This window comes from Silurus aristotelis (assembly GCF_946808225.1).
Source record: "Silurus aristotelis genome assembly, chromosome: 12".
NCBI classification, from domain to species: domain Eukaryota; kingdom Metazoa; phylum Chordata; class Actinopteri; order Siluriformes; family Siluridae; genus Silurus; species Silurus aristotelis.
Genome location: NC_139585.1, coordinates 23,388,318 through 23,414,122, shown reverse-complemented (window position 1 = coordinate 23,414,122; position 25,805 = coordinate 23,388,318). Strand labels below are relative to the sequence as shown.

The window sequence follows — 25,805 nt, the reverse complement described above, 5'->3', positions numbered from 1 at the left end:
AAAAAAAAACAAAAAAAAAAACATGGTAGGATATAAAGCAAAAGAGCACATATAAAACTGATATTTCCCCTGAATAAATTAGCGGCACGTTCGCACGTCCTAAAAACGAGAGCGAAACGTGCAGAACAACTCGCTTCATCAGTAAAACCAAACCGCAGCTCAATAGTCATCAAGAAGCGCACACACTGCGCAACTGTTAGGAAATCCTCAGGCCGCATGTCCAGTGAGGTACAGAATTTCATAATTCAACACACACACAATTAACCCCAGAAAAAATAACCCATAATTCTCACACATACTGAAATACAGCAAGGGTCTGAGATCAAATGCTTGTTTTGTTTCCCCAAAATATCAGTTTTGAACTCAAGTAGATCATCTAGCTTTCCAAATGATATACATACCACAGTCTCATACCACAAGGCCACAACATGATGTATGGTTTCTCATCATTTCCTTACATGCTTTCAAGAACATTTCCTGAAAATTTAAACTCTATTTTTTTTATGTAAAAGAATACAAATCTCCATCCAGGCTCTCTGGGAAACATGAACAAACGTGTTTCCCAGAGCTTTTGGTGTAGCTGTTAGTTGGAAAGTAAAGGTGGCGATAGCACAATAGTGCATAGTGTTCTTTCTTTAACATTCAGGCAAAATGAAGCAGATGAAAAGGATGGGAAAACAGACAGACCCTGGTTTTTATTATTATTATTTTTTTTTTTTTACAGTATATTACTATTTTCATGATGGGGGAAAAAAAAAAAAAACAACTCATACTTTCTACAACACTAAACCCAAAAAAGTTGGGATGGTGTGCAAAATGTAAATAATGACAAAATACAATGCTTTAAACATCTCATAAATCCATATTCTATTTACAATAAAACAAGCAACAACAACAACAAAAAATAATCAAGTGATAAACTGAGAATATATACAATATAAGTTTGTTTTTACTTTGCTGCAACAGGTCTAAAAAAAAAAAAAGTCAGGGCAGGGCCATGTTTACCACTGTGTAGCATCACGCCTTCTGTCTGTGTACATCTGGGAATTGAGAAGTTTTGGGAAAGGAATAGGATAAATGTGTCTGATACAGGATTCTAACAGTTCTGGGTGTTCTTTGTTGTATTTTTCGTTTCTTGATGCGCCAAATGTTTCCAAATGGTGAAAGGCCTAGACTGCAGGCAGGATAGCTTAGTACCCACACTTTTCACTGGCATTCAATATAGATTTTCACCCTTTTCCTTGTGCAAAAAAGATTTCTCCAGATTCTTCGAAACTTCTGATATTAAGTACTGTAAATGACGATATATTCAACTGTTTAGCAATTTTATGTTGAACATTATTCTGAAATTGTTCCCCAATTTATAGACAGTCTTTCACATATTAGTGAAGCTCCACCCATCTGACCTGTTGTCAATTAACCTCATTAATTTCAAAAATTTTCTCCAACTGTTTAATTTTAATACCACTTAATTTTCCTGACTTTTGTTGCCCCATCTACTTTTGGGAGACGTGTTGCAGCAAATTCAAGCAAATACGACCCCCCCTCATTAAATGGTACATTTTCTCACTTTAAACATTTGACATGTTTTCTATGTTCTATTGTGAATAGAATATGAATTTTAAAGATTTGCAAATCATTGCATTCTGTTTTTATTTACATTTTACACAGCGGCCCAACTTTTTTGGATTGGGTTTGTCAATTTGTCGATTGTAAATTCGTTAGAAAGGGAAAAAAAAGCGATTGCTAATAAAATATGCTAACTCTCTGAAAAGAAATAAACAAGATCATATTACCATCCAGTCTTCTTTATTAGTACTGATGGAGTAAATGCAGGATAAGAAAAGCGTGACTCAGGGAAAAAAACACAAATATTCAAACTTAGCTTTGCATATACATTCTCTTTCCTTCCATTCTTTTATTTGAAATAAACTATATGTAGGATCCACTGGATCTCAAGCCCTTTTGGATGAAATGGTGAGGTCTCTAAGCACGGATTTTGGCTACGCTCAGCTACGTGTCTGTGACGGTAAACAAAAACAATGTCCTGGAGCAGCAGGGGGACCCCTCCTTGTGGTCCTCCGAAGCAAAGTCTTCTCCAGCCGGGGGGTGGGGGGGCAGTGACTTTTGATTTCTATGTTGACTCCATTTTTCAGAGTAAAACTAAGAAATTTTTTTATTTAATAATTTCTGATTGACAGGATCCCTAAAGGCTCCTCCCCCTACTGTCATGTCTGGACTGTGCCCTTAAGATACCACATTCCTCCCAGGCTGGCGCAGCATTCCTAACACACAAAACAATGCAAATGATGAGATCGGATCATTTTTCGGAGGAAATGTCAAATTTGTAATGGTTAAATGGGATACCTTGAGCAGCCGGTCCACGTCGGCCTTGGTGACGGCGTCGCCGAACTCCTGGTTGAGACGCATCTGAATAACGTTTCTCCTTACACGATAGTTCTTCATAAAGATCTCGAACAGGACTTGGCGATGCTAAAGGGCAGGAGCACGAGTTTCGGATTAAGACAAGAAATGAGCAAATTCAATGACAAAACCAATAAATAATAAGCAAATGTAAGTACTGAGAGGCAGAGCCTTACCTTATCAAATGTTTCACCACTCTCCCATAAGCCAAAGACTTTCTGTTCATCTGCACTAGCACTGCTCTGAGGGGGAAACTGGAAGACGAGAAGAAAAAAAATAAAAAAATTTACGCATAAAAAACACTAATCGAATATGAAGACAAGAAACGGGAGAAATATGAGACAGAAAGTGCTAAGACACAATATGGACAAAAGGATTAGGACACTGTTTTTTCTCCAAAATGTTACCACAAAGTTGGAGGCACACAACTGTATAGGATGTCTCTGGATGCTTTATGATTTGCTTTACATGAGTTGAAGAGGAAGATCGTGAGTGACCTGCTATAGAGCTCTGACCTCAACCCTAATGCACACATTTGGCATCAATGTGACCGCCACCTTGCACCCAAGGTCTCCTCACCCTCACCCTACATCAGTACATTACTAACACCCTTGTAGCTGAATAAAACACAAATCTCCAAACTCCAAAATCCAGTGGAACATCTTCCCAAAAGTGTGCAGGTTATTATAACAGGAAATGAAGACTAATTGTTGAACGGGATCAAAAGCACTTATATTAGGGTCAGGCGCTCACAAACCTTTATCTATATTAGGTATATTACACAACGAGACATCATTGAGATCTAAGTGAGACGAGATACAAGAGTTCAGCCAGACGTGAAAGAAAGAAATCTTTGTGATACGAGAACAAATCTAGAGAGAGACAACGAAAGTCAAAGATAAATGCAATAAGTAAGTGTAATAAAGAAATTAGAGAAAGAGAAATGACTTATGAGGGAGAAAAACATAATGAGAGCAGAAATACAGATCTCACAAAAGTGAGTACACTCTATGATGTCATTATGGAGGAGTGGAAGAGGATCCCAGCAAAAACCTGTACAGCTCTGGTGAATTCCATACCCAGGAGGATTAAGGCAGTGCTGGAGAACGATGGGCGCTCACAAAATAGACACTTTAGACACAGTTTTGACATGCTCACTTAGAGTGTACTCACTTCTGTTGCAATTTTTACTGCTGTCGATTATTTTTGTAATCGAGTTTTCCAACGATTATTCCACTGATTAATAATTCATTTTTCTTTATCAAAGAGCAACATGTGAAAGAGAAAATAAGACCTGTCTCTCTTTCCTTTTTTGGAAAAATCGACATTTTTATCGCAGAAATTTCATACAAGAATATCGTTAAGAACTAAACCCATTTAGTGCATTTAATAGCCAAGTTACATCAAAATGCAAATACGGTTGCGTTCAAAAAGTCTCTCCCTAGTGGTCCTGTAGCGCGGGTAATGGAAAACTTTGTTTAATGAAACTATTAATTAAATAAATATATAAATGTATAAATATCCCAAAATAAATGTTTTAAAATTCTAAATTCTAAATCAATTTCCCATTACGTTAAAAACGGTAATCACGCCGTTCAGTGTTTTCTTTGTTTTCATTTGACATGATCCCAAACTTTGGAAACTTTCAGCGTTTTCTTTTGGACTCTTAGGATCTTCTCTTCTTAGGATCTTCTCCATTTTTTTCATTCTGCAGCATCTTCTGTGTCACCTGTCCAGAGCGCTCCAGAGTTTAGCGGGTTGCGTGGGAGAACCCGGTTCTCCGTGTGTAGTTAAATAGACTAAATAAAAAAAATTTTAACCGAATTACTTGAGGAATCGATACAGCCCCGGCTGTATGTTGAGTTATTTTTCAGAGGACAGTAAATCTATACTGCTATACAAACTGCACACTGACTACTCTAAAATATATCCAAGTTTCATTTCTATAGAGTAGTCCCTTAAGAATTGCTGAAATGTGAGGGGTGTACTCACATTTGTGAGATACTATATGCAAGAGGTAAAGGGAAAAAGGCCTGTGAGACACGAGAAATGGAGAGAGATGGTTATTAAGAGAAATTAGAGTGTAATAAGAAACGAAAAACGAGACATTGCAACATTGTTAGTCAGAGGTATGCGATGTATGATGAAAAAATTGTTAAAAAAAAAAAAAAAGGATACGACAAAGAGACGAGACGAAGAATGACACATAATAGGAAAGAGATCGATCAAAGTTGAAGAACGTTACCTTGAAAATCATTTATCGAAAACACGTATAATGTATCAATCTAACGCCTTATCGTTCATACGTTTTTGATCACCTGGCCAACTAATGCAAAGAACATGCAAATACAAACTACAGGAAACGCATTCCAGCTCAGGCCTTCTGTTTAACCGGATGGGTAAAAAAAACACTGCACAAACTGCTGATTAGTCTGCTGCAACCCAAAAGCTCCTTAAACTGATCAGCAAACAACTCATTCAGTTCTTTACTGTAGTATTAGTTTGAGGATTACAGTAAAGTATACGAACAAACATAGAGGACATGCTGTTTCAATCCTAATAGCTTTACGTTTAACTTTACTGGTAATGAGCTTTGTCTCCATTAATAGTAATTATAGAACTTTTCCAGCCCCTTACCTCCAAGCCCTAAAGCCGAAACAAAGCATGATGCCTCACACACAAGCCTGGATTAGGTTGAGGCAACAAAAGGCAAGATGAACTGGCCCAAACAGAAGCCACCACCAAACAGTACAACACATCATTATGTCCACACCCAGTACTGAGGGTCACATAATACTACTATGGAAATACCCCAAGTGACCTTTGATTAAAGTGGACAGGAGGTTATTTAACTTGGCGCTTCCATATCAAGGTGGGACACCGACTTCTCAAAGTATACACTAGCTGACATGCTTACAAATCAAAAATAAAATAAAAAATCGAAACACACGGTGTCTATTACTGTGATGTTCACTCACAGCATGTAGGAGAAAGACAGAGTTGAAAGAAACATGGAAGAGACATGAGAGAAACAGAGCGAGATAGTTATGAGAGAAAGATGTACGAGAAAAAACAACATTATAACGAGAGACGATACAAGTGTAAAAAATTGATGCACGAGAGAGATGAGAAAGTGATAGAAAATTGAACTAGATTTGAATTATGAATTAATATATTCCTTTTTTTCATGATTCAGTACTGTTTTTTTCTGTAATAAAGTTCAGTATTATTTTACATGAAGTGTTAGGGGTTTTTTTTAGGGTTTTTTTTTATCCAGTATCCATTTTCAACCCGTGGCTAGGTGCGTTACACACCTTTAATACACAATATGAAAGGCTGATGTGAAACAGAGGGGGGTTGCCTCCCCTGAGTGCATTAAAAACGTCTAACATACACCAAGCTGTGTACTATTTTGCCATGAGATAAACAAGTTAAAGATGTTAAAGTTTGCAGTGCATAACTGACAATGGATGAAAATATTGTTAATTTTCATTAGTTCTTTAAGCAGATAGCAAAAAAAACCAAAAAACACCACATCCACAGATCAAAAATATATATTTGTGTTGGTCATGACTACCAGTCAACCAATTAATTGTTTTGCCGAGTAATCGATACCGATGCTGGAACTATTGGCAAAAATCCATACTGATAGTTTTTCCAGGTTGCGTCTGTGCTGGAGCGGCCTCTAGAGGTGAATCACTGACACCACGTGCTGTTTGTAATGAAGCGAGACTGCGCGCTATACCTGTGCATAGTGTGCTAACTAACTAAAGTTAACTGATAAAATAAAAATTTATTTAGATTAATTAAAACATTTTTAGTAAATGTTGAAATTAAACAATTCTTGTAAAGCATTTATTAACTTTAGTTAATGTTACAAATAAAATCCTACTTTAACAATCATGCTTAATTTTGTTTTTAATTTAGCACATTTCCATGATTCAGTACTTTTTTTTTTTTTTTTTTTTAACTATTGGTTGATTCGTCAGTTATCGGTCAGTACTATCCAACCTAGTTATCGGTATCGGTAAATTCTGATACGTAGAAAATCGGTTGACCTCTAATACAGATCTAGAATCCTGCCCATCCAAATCAAACACTGTGATAAAGTACAGAACAATTCTATTTATTTGAATATGGAGGAATGTAGCGTGTTTGCGAATTCGGCTGGGAAGCTGAAGCTTGATGAAGAAAGTCTTTGTGCTTGCTAAATTGTTCCGCTTGACCCATTACAGTTATTTATTTGGAACCGTATGACTAGGGATGGGTATCGTTTCCATTTAAATGATACCGGTACCATTACCAATTCTAGTCTCTATAATTTGGTGCAAAAACACGATGTGAAAAGATGTTAAACGTTGCTAGTTATTTTATTACTGCTCTATCTCCAAAAACACAAAAGGGCACATAAATCACATGTTTTCATTAAATGAGAGAAAAAGAGAGATTTCCTCAGCATACCACATCACAACATATTTTAAAGTTCGACCAGTAGTGGATTTAACGATGTTGATAGCTGGGTTGGATCGTACTTGCCGATAAACGATTAATCAACCGATACTGGATAAAAAACAAACAAACACTCCATGTAAAACAGTACTGAACTTTATTACAAAATTAAAACAATCAGTACTGAATCATAAAATTGTGCTAATTAAAATAAATGAATATACCAATTATAGAAATAAATATGCTAATTAATAAATTATAAATAAACATAATAAAGCGCTCTTCATACAGCAATAGAGTGCACGAACAAACAGCATGTAGTGGCAATGATTTGCCTCTAGAGGCCGCTTTTTAATTACAGCGGACTGGAAGCCAGCAATGAACTCAACCCAAAAAACAGATTCACTACAGATTTTTGCAGATAACCAATAGATCCAGCAATCAACTACCGCTGCCTACTGATCGGCAAAATTATTTTATAATGAATGTTACAGCCGCATGAGGCTGAGGCAGGGGAGTTGCATTTGGAGCCACAAGACGACGGACACATTTCTTGAGGTAGAAGCACGTATTATCTATAAATGTAATATTATATTACTATTGTTACTTCCTTTGTTTACTATTACACAACTGCATATTTTGCACCGGACACTGGTGTCGGTTATTTTCGTAACGTGAGCCCACACTTTTGAACACGTCAACATTTTGGCCATGACTGAATGTGTGCACAAAAACACACACCGCATATGCGGGTGGATATCACACATACGTCGAGCAAACGTCAGTCACATGATGGCAAAAAAAATGACGTGTGGCAGTTTCTGATTCACCGTTGACACCCAAGTATACGAAGATAAAACAACGCAAGTATCGATAACCACATCGTTTGTCCTGAAACGCCGGTATTGACCCAGTCCAACAAAAAAACAATATTTCCAATCGATCAAAAATAATCCTTATTTTAAATAGACGCATACTGCCGACTCAATACTGCCGAACCGCCGCCACAAAGATACGCCTGGAGCAATTCCTAAAAAAGATCGACAATCTCAGACACCATAATGTATACGGAAGCACCATAACAGACAGACACGTGACACAACAGGCCTTTACTGTACTCACAGGCACTAGGATCTGTTTGCAGTGGCTGTGGAGGATCGTGTCTTGGAGTATGTGGTCTGTGACGTGGCCGAAGCGGCCGTGTCCTGTAGGAAGGCTGGCCAGGTGCAGATTGAACAACCGCTTGACCTCGCTGAGGCACAGCACATAGTGTTTCCGAAACGTACTCCGTAAAAAGTCCTGAAGTTCCAGGTTAGGGGTCTGCGTTGGCCCGTACTCACTATGGGGGTCCATGAGGGAGTCTGATGAAGGATAACCGTTAATTGAACCGTTTAGAACAGGACCGGACGTGTCCATAGACTCCTCAGAGTCGCTCATGGGTTCTTCTTTAATTTGAAACATCGTATTCGTTCCGCCGGAGCATGAAGACGTGGAGGATGCCTTCAGCCTCCGGGCATCCAGGTCTTTCTGGAGAGAGGCATGCCGCTCCCGTGCGTTCTCTTGAGCCGCCCTTAAGCGCTGCTCACCGCTAACATGAACAGAGTCTGCAACACAGACATGGATTTATTTGTAGAAAAGACAAAGACATAGGTGTAGACAAAAGCACCAGTAAAAAGACAGATAGTCAACTAGGGGAGTACGATATCTATACACATATAATGTCATAATTGTTTTAACGATGTGCCATTTGATATTATCGAGCGTATAACAAAACATCTACGCATTGATTACGCATGCAGTCTATTAAAATGTATTAAGAATGACCATAAAATTCAAGAAATGTACTAGTTTGCGTCTCTGAGAAACATGATGGTGATTCGTTCCTGAATGAATCAACCGTTTAAATGATTCGGTTCAATCATAATGACTCACCTATTAACAGTGACTTGCTGCCACCTACTGGCGGTTTAAATTTTAAGAATTTTATTATTTTTTTTTTTTTGGTATATTCTCAAATCTAGTATTCAATGTCTAATGTTTAAAATATCAAAATATTATTGATGTATTTGAAACTGCAAGTTAAAGCACTAAAGGTAAAATCAATTTAAACTTATTGCAAAAGATTAATCTCACTCACATCTGTGAACTGACCACCATACAGTGTATAAAGAATCAAAAGAATTTTTAGGAGACGGCTGTGAACAGTAATCCTTAAGGTACCAGGGCAAATGATCGTTATCAATAAAATAAAAAATCTAAGATCATTTTTATGACGATATCGCACAACCCATGGTCAACGGAGTTAAAAAAAAAGTCCATAAGTACCCATCTGAGTGTCCTTTTTGTGCAGGAAGTCCTCCTTTGAGAAGTTGAAAACCTTTTCTAACCTACAGAATCGACACAATTCACACCAAATTAGAGCAATCACTCGTTCTGTACTCATTATTCACACTATGAACTTAATGGTATCAATCAGAAGCGTCACAATTCTTTTTGTACTTGTTCTGGATGCCAAGCCAGAGCATGTGCTGTCTCTGAGCCACATCAGGATGCTTCTTGACAAAATCATGGTCGGTGGGCAACAGGAACTCCCAGCCTCGGTTTGCTCTGGGAATTGCCATCTGCTCCAAAAAGTCCTTCACATCCTCAGGAGGCAGCTGAAGACACCATTTAAATAAACAAACCAAAATTTTAAAACTGTGTGTTCGCCTAAATGTGTTCCGAGTTGTGCCAAATTTGTCTTTTTATTTGTTTACTAATTTTGCTAATATGATTCAACCGACCTTAATGATAGCAGCAACCTCTTTTCTCATCAACGAGCGCTCGTTTGTGAATCTCCACATCTGGAAGAGTTGAAAAAAAAGGGAAATAGGCTTTAATGCAGCTGCAATAAACAGAAAGTTTGATGGTGTCAACTCCAAAAAAAATCCCAATGTAGCGAGTGAAAGCAGTTACACAATGTCTCGTAATGTTTGTGTGTCTTCTGTAAACTCACCACAAAGTCACGGCCCCTACAGAGCACCTCTGCGGGCACGCCGCTGTGTGGACTGCAGGTTGACTTGGGATATAAGACGTCGCTGAAAAACGCACCATCGAACAGGAAGCTGTTAAAACAGATCGATGTGTCTGTGTGTCAATGCATCAATGAATTGTAGATCAAACGCACCTCTTGACAACCCAGTTTCCCTGGACGAGCATCGCCACCTGCTGTATGCAGCGCAGTACTGCGGTCGAGTCGGTGCCTGATGCAAGCAGCCCCATCAGATTGGCAAACGGCATGACCTTGACTGAAGCGAATACAGACTGAATAAATGTCGAAATCTGGAATGAGGGAGGCTTAAACGGTTGTAAGGGAATACATACGCACCGTTCTTCATCAAGGTCTTCACCTGATCTCCAAGAGGCAATGTACGGAGTTGGGCCATAGAAAGCACATTACTGGGTCCCACTGGTTTAACCCTAATAAACAACCAAAAGAAGAGAATATTTGAAGTGGTTACAGCTTTAGTCAATTACTATTGAGAATTTTGAATTTTTTTTAAAGAAACTAGAGGACAGAGGGTTTCAACTTACACTTTTTCTTCTGTTGGTGGTGGCATAAGCATGGCTAAATATTCACTGGTTTTGGGGGGAAAAAGGAGGGGAAAACAAAGATTCCAAAATGTATTCTAATTATGGTACATCAAAGAAAAATTAAATTATAATAATACATTAATATATTATAAAATACATATGATTATTAATATAAACAATTCAAGCTGCTACTACAAACAGATTTATCATACGCTGGAAAATAAGGGTGGCTGCCACCTGGAATAACTAAAAATCTATATATAAACTATAAATTTGATAGTTTATTATTTATTTATTTATTCCCTGCATTTTCTGTCATCACAAACTGTGAAATGATCACCAGTGCATTTCAATCTAACTCCAAGTGTAATATTGTATGTACAAATCTAAAGTAAGGCATTACAGCCATTTATTATTTTTAAACATTTATGTTATAATAACCTCCACTCTTCTGGGAAGATGTTCCACTAGATTCTGGAGTGTGGGAAGATGTTCCACTAGATTCTGGAGTGTGGGAAGATGTTCCACTAGATTCTGGAGTGTGGGAAGATGTTCCACTAGATTCTGGAGTGTGGGAAGATGTTCCACTAGATTCTGGAGTGTGGGAAGATGTTCCACTAGATTCTGGAGTGTGGGAAGATGTTCCACTAGATCCTGGAGTGTGAGAAGATGTTCCACTAGATTCTGGAGTGTGGGAAGATGTTCCACTAGATTCTAGAGTGTGCTTGTGAGGATTTGTGCTCATTCAGCCACAAGTACTTTATTAAAGTCATGTACTGATGTGGGTGAGGGGACCTGGGGTGCAGTCAGTGTTCCAATTCATCCCAGAGAACACGTTTGGGTGTGGTGTGAAGGGACAATTTCATGTTACCGCATATAGAAAAAAAAAACATCCTATACAATTGTGTTCCCCCAACTTTGTGGTAACAGTTTGGGGAGGAGCGATATATGGTTGTCCCTATACTTTTGTCCATGCAGTGTATTTGTGACCTGAGCATTATCTCATTGATAAATCATTGATATTTTTGTCCTTAAAATAATACTTACCTTGGTGTTTTCACTAACTCCATGTTCTCTGAGGTATCCATGGCCTGGCAGTACAGATATTGACGCTCGTGCTCGGAGCGTCCATCCTATATGTACAGCATAATTAAATTGAGTAAGAAACAATAAAATATAAAGGGGAAAAAAAAAAAAAAAAAAAAGAATCGAGGCAGAGTGAAACAGCAAGTCTTTACTGATTTCAGTGGGCATGAGGTCACTTATCTATAGTTACATCAATCACAGATTTTTCTTAATCTTAACAGAATAGAGGACAACTGATTAATCGAGTTTTGATTGCTGGGACTATCGGCAAAATTTCATAGAGTTTTTCCGGGTTGCTGGAGAAGCTGAGAAGGACCGCGGTCATTATTATTGTACGAGATCACAGACACCAAGTGCTGTTTGCATCCATGCTTTATAATGCCAAGAGGAGCCGACTCACTGGGCTGCATCAAATTAGCTCTGCTTTCTCCAATATAATTTGAGGTTTCTTAACTTTGACTATTAAAATAGAACGATAACTAAAAATAGACCATGTTAAATAAAATCTTTTGCGGTTCTTTAACACGACTCGTGAAGTTTTCCATTTTACAAGTAAAAATGTTATTGTTATTTAGCACATTTTAATAATTCAGAACTTTTTATTTATTTTGTATTGAAGTTCAGTACTATTTTATATGGAGTTTTTTTTTTCTTTTTTTTTCAGTATCCATTAAAAAAAAGACTCTCGGTTGATTAATAGGTTTTTGGCAAGTAGAGTCTTACCTAACTATCGGTAATAAACACCTCTATATCCAATCCAACCTCGCTATTGGTAAAAAAAAAAAAAAAAAAACCACCTCTATATGCAAGCCAACCTAACCTAACCTGTGTAATCACAGACCTTGTCTATAGAATTATACAGTCCAACAGCTACGATTACATTACAACTCCTTCTGACACAAAAATACTGCTTTAGAACAATTCACACCCGCCAGCCAATCAGAAAACAGCATTTTCTCTGTACACACGGTGTGATCTACAAGAAACATTCGTGACTGCTGATTAGGCTCGTTAACAGACTGATGTTTTTGGTCGTGAATACCTTTAGGCCATGGTAGTGTAAATGGACCCATGGCTCTTCAGCTTGTTTTTTCTGCAGGAACTCGTAGGACTGGATGCGCCGCTGACGAGCCTGCTCGGACTCCGGTCTGGAAAACCTCACCTGAACCAAAAACAGTCACTCTCTCTGAGACACGTACAACATAAACCGTAACTGATGCAATTAAAAGGTGCACCAAATTCACCGATAGGCAATTTAGCTGAAGCGTCTTACAGTGATCTGCTTGACATCGTCCTCTGCCTCATCCTGAGAAGAGTCTCCAGCTGTTAACGATACAATTGAAAAAAAGGCATCAGAATAGCTACACATTGATTTTGTACATTCACATATAAACAGTGTATGGACAAAAATTTTTGGACACCTGGCCATTAGAGTCATATGCTTTTTGAACATCCCATTCTACATTTAGTCCCCATTTAATCTTATAATAACCTTAACACTTCTAAATTATATAGTCTTGTTATTTATGTCTCTACTTCTGAGAGTCACCAACATCTACAATCAAATTCCTTGTGTGCATCAACACACTTGGCCAATTAACCCGATTCTGATTACTCTATATTGTCACATACATGTACTTCACTGAACACACCTTCGTTGGCTGCCTCCCTTTCCTTGTGTTTACTGTCAGCCTTATCCAGGTATGAAAAGCTGGGCCTCATCTGCAGAATGCCCTGCAGTGGTGTGAGATGGAGTTCCCCTGCCAGCAACAGTCAGTCAGATGGTTAGTCAGACGGACATTACGCTACTCAGCAGTAACAGATGCAACAGGAGATACGCAAATACCTTTACGAAACACTGCAGCGGCATAGCGACTGGTATTCGTCGTCGCCTGAATCGATGAGAATGTTTGCTTATCCATCATTTTACTGTAGCAAAAAAGAAAAAGAAAAAAAAAACGGTCATGGCTTTGATTTAAGGCTTTGTCGAAGAACTTCAAGATGACATAAAATATGAGCTACAGACATTGAATAAGTGCTGGAGTCCTCCAGGGAAGTTCCATCCACGTTAAGCGCAATCTGCTCCCCTTTGCTGCGGCAATAGTTCGGACTCACGGTGTCGATCGCAACCTCGATTTCAACCTGAACGTACGAGCAAGACGGACAGGTCACAAAAGCTATTTTAGAAGTGATGGCGGGAATCTGCAAGTTCACACGAAAGCTTTACCTTTTGCTGCTTGGGTTTGATTTTGGCTGTTAGATGGGTCATGTCGTCATAGTTCATGGTAGCGGGACGCACGGGATACTGGAACAGCGGACATTTACGATGTTTAGCTTACAGTGTAAAAATTAACACTCGATAACCCGGGGGCGTAGTGCATGCTGGAAACTGTGCTTACCTGAAACAAGTACAGCTTTTCTGAAAGACTTTTAGCAAGATACACATCGATCTGAAAGAAAGACAGAAAGAAAAAAATTTACATTTTAAGAGACCAGTCTTATTTTCTCTCCCTCATTTAGTGTTGCTCTTTAATAAAGAAAAAGTACTTATCTGATTAATCGATGGAATAATCGTTAGAATACCCGTCAACAAATATAATCGTTAGAATACTCGGCCACGTAAATAATCGTTAGAATATTTAGCCACGTAAATAATCGTTAGAATATTTAGCCACGTAAATAATCGTTAGAATACTCGATTACGAAAATAACCGTTAGAATACTCGATTACGAAAATAACCGTTAGAATAGTCGATCACGAAAATAATCGTTAGAATACTCGATCACGAAAATAATCGTTAGAATACTCGATCACGAAAATAATCGCTAGAATACGCGCTCACGAAAATAATCGCTAGAATACTCGACTACGCAAATAATCGCTAGAATACTCGATCACGCAAATAATCGCTAGAATACTCGATCACGCAAATAATCGCTAGAATACTCGATCACGCAAATAATCGCTAGAATACTCGGTCACGAAAATAATCGCTAGAATACTCGATTAAGTAAATAATCGCTAGAATACTCGGTCACGAAAATAATCGCTAGAATACTCGATCACGAAAATAATCGCTAGAATACTCGATCAAGTAAATAATCGCTAGAATACTCGATTAAGTAAATAATCGCTAGAATACTCGATCACGCAAATAATCGCTAGAATACTCGATCACGAAAATAATCGCTAGAATACTCGATTAAGTAAATAATCGCTAGAATACTCGATTAAGTAAATAACCGCTAGAATACTCGATTAAGTAAATAACCGCTAGAATACTCGATTAAGTAAATAATCGCTAGAATACTCGATCACGAAAATAATCGCTAGAATACTCGATCACGAAAATAACCGCTAGAATACTCGATCACGAAAATAACCGCTAGAATACTCGATTAAGTAAATAACCGCTAGAATACTCGATTAAGTAAATAACCGCTAGAATACTCGATTAAGTAAATAACCGCTAGAATACTCGATTAAGTAAATAACCGCTAGAATACTCGATTAAGTAAATAACCGCTAGAATACTCGATTAAGTAAATAACCGCTAGAATACTCGATTAAGTAAATAACCGCTAGAATACTCGATTAAGTAAATAACCGCTAGAATACTCGATTAAGTAAATAACCGCTAGAATACTCGATTAAGTAAATAACCGCTAGAATACTCGATTAAGTAAATAACCGCTAGAATACTCGATTAAGTAAATAACCGCTAGAATACTCGATTAAGTAAATAACCGCTAGAATACTCGATTAAGTAAATAACCGCTAGAATACTCGATTAAGTAAATAACCGCTAGAATACTCGATTAAGTAAATAACCGCTAGAATACTCGATTAAGTAAATAACCGCTAGAATACTCGATTAAGTAAATAATCGCTAGAATACTCGATTAAGTAAATAATCGCTAGAATACTCGATTAAGTAAATAACCGCTAGAATACTCGATTAAGTAAATAACCGCTAGAATACTCGATTAAGTAAATAACCGCTAGAATACTCGATTAAGTAAATAACCGCTAGAATACTCGATTAAGTAAATAACCGCTAGAATACTCGATTAAGTAAATAATCGCTAGAATACTCGATTAAGTAAATAACCGCTAGAATACTCGATTAAGTAAATAACCGCTAGAATACTCGATTAAGTAAATAACCGCTAGAATACTCGATTAAGTAAATAACCGCTAGAATACTCGATTAAGTAAATAACCGCTAGAATACTCGATTAAGTAAATAATCGCTAGAATACTCGATTAAGTAAATAATCGCTAGAATACTCGATTAAGTAAATAATCGCTAGAATACTCGATCACGAAAATAATCGCTAGAATACTCGATCACGAAAATAATCGCTAGAATACTCGATCACGAAAATAATCGCTAGAATACTCGATCACGAAAATAATCGCTAGAATACTCGATTAAGTAAATAACCGCTAGAATACTCGATTAAGTAAATAACCGCTAGAATACTCGATTAAGTAAATAACCGCTAGAATACTCGATTAAGTAAATAACCGCTAGAATACTCGATTAAGTAAATAACCGCTAGAATACTCGATTAAGTAAATAACCGCTAGAATACTCGATTAAGTAAAAAACCGCTAGAATACTCGATTAAGTAAATAATCGCTAGAATACTCGATTAAGTAAATAACCGCTAGAATACTCGATTAAGTAAATAATCGCTAGAATACTCGATTAAGTAAATAATCGCTAGAATACTCGATTAAGTAAATAATCGCTAGAATACTCGATCACGAAAATAATCGCTAGAATACTCGATCACGAAAATAATCGCTAGAATACTCGATCACGAAAATAATCGCTAGAATACTCGATCACGAAAATAACCGCTAGAATACTCGATCACGAAAATAACCGCTAGAATACTCGATCACGAAAATAACCGCTAGAATACTCGATTACGAAAATAACCGCTAGAATACTCGATTACGAAAATAACCGCTAGAATACTCGATTACGAAAATAACCGCTAGAATACTCGATTAAGTAAATAACCGCTAGAATACTCGATTAAGTAAATAACCGCTAGAATACTCGATTAAGTAAATAACCGCTAGAATACTCGATTAAGTAAATAACCGCTAGAATACTCGATTAAGTAAATAACCGCTAGAATACTCGATTAAGTAAATAACCGCTAGAATACTCGATTAAGTAAATAACCGCTAGAATACTCGATCACGAAAATAATCGCTAGAATACTCGATCACGAAAATAATCGCTAGAATACTCGATCACGAAAATAATCGCTAGAATACTCGATCACGAAAATAATCGCTAGAATACTCGATCACGAAAATAATCGCTAGAATACTCGATCACGAAAATAATCGCTAGAATACTCGATCACGAAAATAATCGCTAGAATACTCGATCACGAAAATAATCGCTAGAATACTCGATCACGAAAATAACCGCTAGAATACTCGATCACGAAAATAACCGCTAGAATACTCGATTACGAAAATAACCGCTAGAATACTCGATTACGAAAATAACCGCTAGAATACTCGATTAAGTAAATAACCGCTAGAATACTCGATTAAGTAAATAACCGCTAGAATACTCGATTAAGTAAATAACCGCTAGAATACTCGATTAAGTAAATAACCGCTAGAATACTCGATTAAGTAAATAACCGCTAGAATACTCGATTAAGTAAATAACCGCTAGAATACTCGATTAAGTAAATAACCGCTAGAATACTCGATTAAGTAAATAATCGCTAGAATACTCGATTAAGTAAATAATCGCTAGAATACTCGATTAAGTAAATAATCGCTAGAATACTCGATTAAGTAAATAATCGCTAGAATACTCGATTAAGTAAATAATCGCTAGAATACTCGATTAAGTAAATAATCGCTAGAATACTCGATCACGAAAATAATCGCTAGAATACTCGATCACGAAAATAATCGCTAGAATACTCGATCACGAAAATAATCGCTAGAATACTCGATCACGCAAATAATCGCTAGAATACTCGATCACGCAAATAATCGCTAGAATACTCGATCACGCAAATAATCGCTAGAATACTCGATCACGCAAATAATCGCTAGAATACTCGGTCACGAAAATAATCGCTAGAATACTCGATTAAGTAAATAATCGCTAGAATACTCGGTCACGAAAATAATCGCTAGAATACTCGATCACGAAAATAATCGCTAGAATACTCGATCAAGTAAATAATCGCTAGAATACTCGATTAAGTAAATAATCGCTAGAATACTCGATCACGCAAATAATCGCTAGAATACTCGATCACGAAAATAATCGCTAGAATACTCGATTAAGTAAATAACCGCTAGAATACTCGATTAAGTAAATAACCGCTAGAATACTCGATTAAGTAAATAATCGCTAGAATACTCGATTAAGTAAATAATCGCTAGAATACTCGATCACGAAAATAATCGCTAGAATACTCGATCACGAAAATAACCGCTAGAATACTCGATTAAGTAAATAATCGCTAGAATACTCGATTAAGTAAATAATCGCTAGAATACTCGATTACGTAAATAATCGCTAGAATACTCGATCACGCAAATAATCGCTAGAATACTCGATTAAGTAAATAACCGCTAGAATACTCGATTAAGTAAATAACCGCTAGAATACTCGATTAAGTAAATAACCGCTAGAATACTCGATTAAGTAAATAACCGCTAGAATACTCGATTAAGTAAATAACCGCTAGAATACTCGATTAAGTAAATAACCGCTAGAATACTCGATTAAGTAAATAACCGCTAGAATACTCGATTAAGTAAATAACCGCTAGAATACTCGATTAAGTAAATAACCGCTAGAATACTCGATTAAGTAAATAACCGCTAGAATACTCGATTAAGTAAATAACCGCTAGAATACTCGATTAAGTAAATAACCGCTAGAATACTCGATTAAGTAAATAACCGCTAGAATACTCGATTAAGTAAATAACCGCTAGAATACTCGATTAAGTAAATAACCGCTAGAATACTCGATTAAGTAAATAACCGCTAGAATACTCGATTAAGTAAATAACCGCTAGAATACTCGATTAAGTAAATAACCGCTAGAATACTCGATTAAGTAAATAACCGCTAGAATACTCGATTAAGTAAATAACCGCTAGAATACTCGATTAAGTAAATAACCGCTAGAATACTCGATTAAGTAAATAATCGCTAGAATACTCGATTAAGTAAATAACCGCTAGAATACTCGATTAAGTAAATAACCGCTAGAATACTCGATTAAGTAAATAACCGCTAGAATACTCGATTAAGTAAATAACCGCTAGAATACTCGATTAAGTAAATAACCGCTAGAATACTCGATTAAGTAAATAACCGCTAGAATACTCGATTAAGTAAATAATCGCTAGAATACTCGATTAAGTAAATAACCGCTAGAATACTCGATTAAGTAAATAACCGCTAGAATACTCGATTAAGTAAATAACCGCTAGAATACTCGGTCACGAAAATAATCGCTAGAATACTCGGTCACGAAAATAATCGCTAGAATACTCGATCACGAAAATAATCGCTAGAATACTCGATTAAGTAAATAACCGCTAGAATACTCGATTAAGTAAATAATCGCTAGAATACTCGATCACGCAAATAATCGCTAGAATACTCGATCACGCAAATAATCGCTAGAATACTCGATCACGCAAATAATCGCTAGAATACTCGATCACGCAAATAATCGCTAGAATACTCGATTAAGTAAATAATCGCTAGAATACTCGATCACGCAAATAATCGCTAGAATACTCGATCACGCAAATAATCGCTAGAATACTCGATCACGAAAATAATCGCTAGAATACTCGATCACGAAAATAATCGCTAGAATACTCGATTATGAAAATAATCGCTAGAATACTCGATTACGAAAATAATCGCTAGAATACTCGACTGCGTAAATAATCGCTAGAATACTCGATTATGTAAATAATCGCTAGAATACTCGATCACGAAAATAATCGCTAGAATACTCGATTATGAAAATAATCGCTAGAATACTCGATTACGAAAATAATCGCTAGAATACTCGACTGCGTAAATAATCGCTAGAATACTCGATTATGTAAATAATCGCTAGAATACTCGATTATGTAAATAATCGCTAGAATACTCCATTACGTAAATAATCGTCAGAATTCTCAATTATGAAAATAATCATTAGAATAATTGGCTACGAAAATAATCGTTAGAATACTCGTTCACGAAAATAATTGTTAGATTACTCGTTTACGAAAATAATCGTTAGATTACTCGATTACGAAAATAATCGCTAGAATACTCGATTACGAAAATAATCGTTAGAATACTCGGCCACGAAAATAATCGCTAGAATACTCGGCCACGAAAATAATCGCTAGAATACTCGATTACGAAAATAATCGGCAGAATTCTCAATTATGAAAATAATCGTTAGAATACTCTATTACGAAAATAATCGATAGCAGCTCTAGTTCATATCATTCCTCTCTGTGTAGAATAAGGGATTAAAGCAGACCTCTTGTATAATGGGGTCGTCCTCCTCTCCGCTAGCCATCGTGGAGGGATGAGGAGGAAAGTTCGCCTTAAACCTGGCAGAACGGATACGCTGAAGCGCTCACAGCACGGCATGCAAATCCTGGAGACAAAAGGCAGACATTGTGCACTGGTGAGAAGTAATCTGCAACGCTATTGTCAAAGCTGTGGCATGGGCAAAAGTATTGGAACACCCCACATTTTCCAGCCACATGTGATTCTTCCCCAAACGATTTCCACAAAGTCGGAAAGGCACAATTGTATAAGACGTCTCAGGATGCGGTCCCATTAAATTTTTTCCACTTCGTTAGAACAAGGAGACCCAAACCTGTTCCAGCATGACAATTTGCTTGGAGTGGAAGATCTCCTCCTATAGCGGATAAATCGAAAATATAGGCTCAAACGTGGAATGGGATTTTTAAAAAGCACATACGAATCGAACTCAGGTGTCCATAAACTTTTGCCCATATAGTGTATGGTGAACGTTGCCCTTTTTTTTTTCCAATGCTCATCAATTTGCATGACCTGGAGGGGTGTTCAAGTGTGCAGGAAACACCTGCGCACACAAAGGAATTCTACAAAGATTCTTTTGTTCTACAAATGCCAAATAAAGGGTTGTGTGAAAGGATGATTTCAGAGCTGCATGTCTCTACGCAATCCTGATCCAGTCCAATTATGCGTCGCACTCTGGCTCAAGCCGAACTCGATTTTGGAAGCTACTGAGGCCCAAAAAAAAACAACCTGCGAGACACAAGTTTCTGTCCTGCCCTGAACCAAGAGCGTTTCATAAACTGGTAACCCTTTAGAGCATCCTGAAAGGCAGATTTCTTACTTTGCACTGATTGATTATACTCCAGTGGACAGCAGACTCACTGTTCTGTCATCTGTTGAAAAACAGATTTCAAACCTCTTTTCTGTTCTTAACCGATACCCGTATTAGAGCCCATCATTACCTGAAATTTAGAAGGTACATACAGTGTTTGCTGAATGTGCCATAATATCAGAAATGTCAAAGACCTCCATCGCACCCGGTCATGCCGGGGGTCTAAACTGTAACGCGACAGATGTGACGCCAATCCAGCAGGAACTCACCCCAATACAGTCCTACCTCGAACACTACTTGCTCAATATTTTGTCAGGTACAGCAACACCCTACCCTGAATAATGGATCCAGAACTTCTCCCAGAAACAATACCCATGAGAAGGGAAAGTTCTCCAGATGAGATACCCGAACATCACAGAGCACAACATACACTCTCTTTGTTTCTCACTCACTCTCTCTTTGTTTGTCAGTATCTCTCTCTGTGTCTCACTAGCTTTCTCTCTCTCTCTCTCTCTCTCGGTATAACTTCCAGTCTCGGTATCTCGTTCTGTCTGGCTGTATATGACACTATTTCTGTCTTCATCTCTCATTATATTTTTTTTCTGTCAGCCTGTCTCTCTCTCTCTGTCTGTATCTCTCTTTTCTCACACGTTTTCTGTCTGAATCTCTTTCTGGCTGGCTGCATCTCTCTCTCTCTGTTGGTCTGTATCTGTCTCTCTCTCTCTCTCTCTCTCTCTCTCTCTACGTCTCACTATCTCTTTCTGTCTCACTATCGCTTACGGTCTCTCTGTATCTCTTTGTGTCTCACACCCTATCTCTGCATCTCTCTCTGTGTCTCACTATCTCTGTATCTCTCTCTGTCTCACTATCTCTGTATCTCTTTGTGTCTCACACACTATCTCTGCATCTCTCTCTGTGTCTCACTATCTCTGTCTCACTATCGCTTAATGTCTCTCTGTCTCACTATCTCTGTATCTCTCTCTGTCTCAATATATACCGTCTGTCTGTATCTCGTTATACCTCACTCTCTTTCTGTCTGTATCCCGATCTCTCCCACACCAACATAAACGCATGCTAGATTATTGCTTTAGCATAACCAGCTAATCTTCTAGCCAGTTTTGAGAATTTGGAAGCAAACGCGAAAACCTCTATAAAACCCAGAGCTGCAACTTGCAATGAAAAACCTCCTTTGTATGAAAAACAAAATCTAATTGCAAATGATGTAAATGAAGATAGATTTTACTTGTAGCTGATCCAATCATGAGGACATCAATAATATATTGTGCATTATGGTCTTGAAGGTAAAACTACAGCAGCTCCACACTGAAGACATGGATGGTGGGGTAGTCGCAGGCTAGATGATGTGTGGTGTGATGGTTTGGAATGAAACACCACCAGTGCTCAGAAATACACAATCTTATGTATATGTGTATGTACAGCCGTATATACACATTCTGTCTGTCTCACTATCTTTCTGCCTGCGTCTTTCTCACTGTCTCAGTGAGTATTTTTCTGTCAGTCTCACTCTCTGTCTCATTATGTCTTTCTGTATGTTAATATCTCTTTCAGTCAGTCTTTCTCTGTGTCTCACTCCATCACATGTCTCTCACACTAGCTTTTTCAGTCTGTACTTCTCTGTCTGTGTCTGGCTCTCTCTGTATCTCATGAACTTTCTATGTCTTACTGTCTCTTTCTGTGTCTCACCATCTCTTTCTCACTGTCTCACTATCTTTCTGCCTGTGTCTTTCACTGTCTCACTATCCCTTTCTCAGTCACTGTTTCTCTCTCTGTATCTCATGAACTTTCTATGTCTTACTGTCTCTTTCTGTGTCTCACCATCTCTTTCTCACTGTCTCACTATCTTTCTGCCTGTGTCTTTTATCTGTCTCACTATGTCTTTCTATCTGTATGTTAATATCTCTTTCAGTCAGTCTGTCTCTCACTCTCTTTCTGTTTGCCTCCCTCTATCACATATCTGTGTCTCATAAGCTTTTTCAGTCTGTACTTCTCTGTGTCTGGCTCTCTCTGTATCTCATGAACTTTCTATCTGTCTTACTGTCTCTTTCTGTGTCTCGCCATCTCTTGCTCACTCTCTTTCTGTTTGCCTCTTTTCTCTGTGTCTCACTAGCTTTTTCTGTCTGTACTTTTTGTGTCTGGCTCTCTCAGTCTCTTTCTCACTGTCTCACTATCTCTTTCTCAGTCACTATTTTTCTGTCAGTCTGTCTCTGTGTCTCACTCTCTTTCTCTCCATCACATGTCTGTGTCTCACTAGCATTTTTTTGTCTGTGTCTGAAACTCTTTCTCTGACTCTTCCGGTGTCTCGCCATCTCTTTCTATATGTCTCACTATTACTTTTTGTATCTCTCTCTCTCTCTCTCTCTCAACTCTATGAACATAACCACGTCCAGGCGATTTTCTCAGTCCTATCTCGAGCTCTCCGTCCTTTCTATTCCTAGAGAAAAAAACAACCTGGATGTCAGGAGTTAAGATCTTATCCAACCAAAAAACTCTGCCTTACTTCTGCCTGCTGTTTATAAAGCAGTGTTAAATCACTACACTACACTACACTACACTACACTACACTACACCTCTCCCAATCACCAAAACAACACAAACAACAATCCTGATGCTCCAGAGAAGATCCACTTCACTTTTTCCTCCATGAGCCCTAACCCTTGATCATCCAGAACTCGAGCACTACATGCTATATGCTGCAAACCTCCCCGGCTATTGAAGTTAGCAAGCTAAGCTAACATGACGTTCTAGCTAAGCAGCCCTGAACACGTTTTTCAGGCCCACGTTATTATCACAGTCTCCGGACCAACCCTCACATTCCCCCATGCAGACCTGAAGCTTCCAAGCCCAGCTTGTCTCTTCTGTCTCGCAGGGCGTTATGTGTCCTCACAGTCCCGATCCATGGAAGTTAACTTAATATGACACAGTGGCAGAGCGCTACCATGTTTCTGAATCCGGTTCTTCCTACAGACACGTGGGGAGGAGCAGAGCATATACCGTCCTGCCCTCTCTACCCATAATGCAGCGCGCTGGACTCCACTAGCGATGGGAAGATCGAATCATTTTAGTGACTCGGTTCTTTGAATCTCGTGGATCAAAATGATTCTTTTCATGAGTCGGTTCAATTCGGTTCAATTTGTTCCTTTGATCAAAAATATTTCACATCCCATTCAAAACTCATGTACTCATTTAAATCAAGATCTAACCCACTCCAATTATCCTCAGGAGGTAGAATTAACATCTCTCTCTCTCTTTCTTTCTCTCTATATATATCTTTAATATATATCCCAGCCCAACTCACTGTTTGATTGGTTGTAGATCCACATCATATAACAATGTTTTTCCTTACTATAGTGAACAAACTCATGTATCAAGTCCAGGGATATATGGGGAAAAATCATGTGGAAACCTAATCATCACATTCATTTTTGGTTCTTGCCCAAAGTTTTTTTTTTGCAGTATTTGAACCCTGTTCCTGCATTAGAAATGAAACCGCAAAGTAAACCTGATGAAGATGTTTTTTTATGTGAAGGAACTTGACTGATTGAACCCCATTCTAGTCTGATCTTAAAAATCCACACAGCAACACTCTAAAATCGAATGGAAAGCCTTCTCAGAAGAGTGCAGAGAAGTGGTAACTTCTCATCGAAAGGTTGTGAGGTTAAATCCCAGCACCAAAAATCTTCCACTGATTAGTTGTGTAAATGAGAGGATTGCAGGTTGATCTGGATACAGATATGTGCTAAGTGGGTTGTGGAAGGTTAGCTCAGTGGTTAAGGTGTTGGTCTCTGAATCAAGTCAAGTCAAGTCAAGTTTATTTCTATGGCGCTTTTCACAACAGACATTGTCTCAACACAGCTTTACAGAATTTAACAGTTAAGCTAAACGATGTGTGTTTATCCCTGATGAGCAGCCATGGTGTCTGTGGCAAGGAAACTCCCTTAGATGTTATGAGGAAGAAACCTTGAGAGAAACCAGACTCAAAATAGGAACCCATCCTCATTTGGGTGATATCAAGACTGTGATTATAAATCATTAAACAATACAGAACACTGGAGAGTGAGAACTAACATGAGCACTGGAATGTAAGATTATGAGTAATGTCCATTCTGCAGTCTTATACAGTCATTTGTGGTTATAAAACTAGGAGCTACTTAGCAACTCATAAAATAGCTCAACATTTGCGATCATCACAGATCCAACACCAGCTTCTCCATGCCAGAGCCTTTAAACACTCAAGAAGGTCCAAACTCCACATGAAGTGGGTCGAATTGGCACTGGTACGTCTCTAGATGGTTCGGGATGTTTGTTGGTTCGGCATCTACTTCTTTAAAGGTCCACAATCTTAATGAGGCGGGACGTGACTGGCGTATGAATCAGAAGGTCATGAGTTCAAATCCCAGCAGTGTTACTTTTAGGCTCCTCAGCAAGGCCTTTAACCCTTAACTGCTCAGTGTATATAAATGAGGAAAGTTCAGAATGAAGGTGTTTGCCAATGGATGCAATCATAACAGCAAAGTGGCTCTAAAACTGGAATGGCATGTTAAACGACCATATATGAATGTGACGGTTAAATGTCACATTCTTAACCTTTGGCTTGTGGTAGCCAACGGTCTGATTGATTTCACCCTTTTCTGAAATTCAAACCTACCCCCCACCATGCCAAAGTGCACAATTAAATGACCACTGCTAATGATTAACAAGAAAAAATATCTAACATAACACCCAACACAATGCAGGACCTCAGGACATTGTAACTCAATTATCCCAGAAGGTCAACCATCCATATATTTCTCTACCTTCAAACATCCAACCAAACGTGCTACAGCAGCAAGTGCATAATCTGGACAT

At 37.9% G+C, this 25,805-nt stretch overlaps 1 protein-coding gene across 2 annotated transcripts; it reads right to left on the bottom strand.

Annotated features, from left to right (window-relative positions):
* Positions 1–1,792: 1,792 nt before the first annotated feature.
* polr3e (polymerase (RNA) III (DNA directed) polypeptide E) lies at positions 1,793–23,978 on the bottom strand. 2 transcript variants are annotated; one of them, XM_083556962.1, is made up of 21 exons: positions 23,787–23,978; positions 20,100–20,219; positions 13,932–13,982; positions 13,760–13,837; positions 13,559–13,674; positions 13,379–13,461; positions 13,185–13,292; positions 12,806–12,855; positions 12,575–12,694; positions 11,494–11,579; positions 10,447–10,491; positions 10,241–10,332; positions 10,040–10,160; positions 9,869–9,950; positions 9,657–9,716; positions 9,373–9,530; positions 9,199–9,260; positions 7,996–8,477; positions 2,601–2,678; positions 2,368–2,493; positions 1,793–2,285 (listed from the first exon to the last, which is right to left on the bottom strand). In XM_083556962.1, exons 2-21 carry the CDS (start codon positions 20,136–20,138, stop codon positions 2,229–2,231), a joined length of 2,094 nt encoding a protein of 697 aa, XP_083413088.1. In that variant the 5' UTR covers positions 20,139–20,219; positions 23,787–23,978; the 3' UTR covers positions 1,793–2,228. The 2 variants fall into 2 exon arrangements, with proteins under 2 accessions (XP_083413088.1, XP_083413089.1); XM_083556963.1 differs by having other exon boundaries at positions 23,845–23,970.
* Positions 23,979–25,805: the final 1,827 nt, after the last annotated feature.

Coding starts and splice junctions, on each gene's coding strand:
- polr3e (XM_083556962.1), bottom strand. CDS start 20,138: ATGGCTAGCGGAGAGGAGGACGACCCCATTATACAAGAG. Junction 12,695..12,805: donor ACGATGTCAAGCAGATCACT/GTAAGACGCTTC, acceptor TTTTTGGTTCAG/GTGAGGTTTTCCAGACCGGA. Junction 9,261..9,372: donor TGGCTTGGCATCCAGAACAA/GTACAAAAAGAA, acceptor TCGATTCTGTAG/GTTAGAAAAGGTTTTCAACT.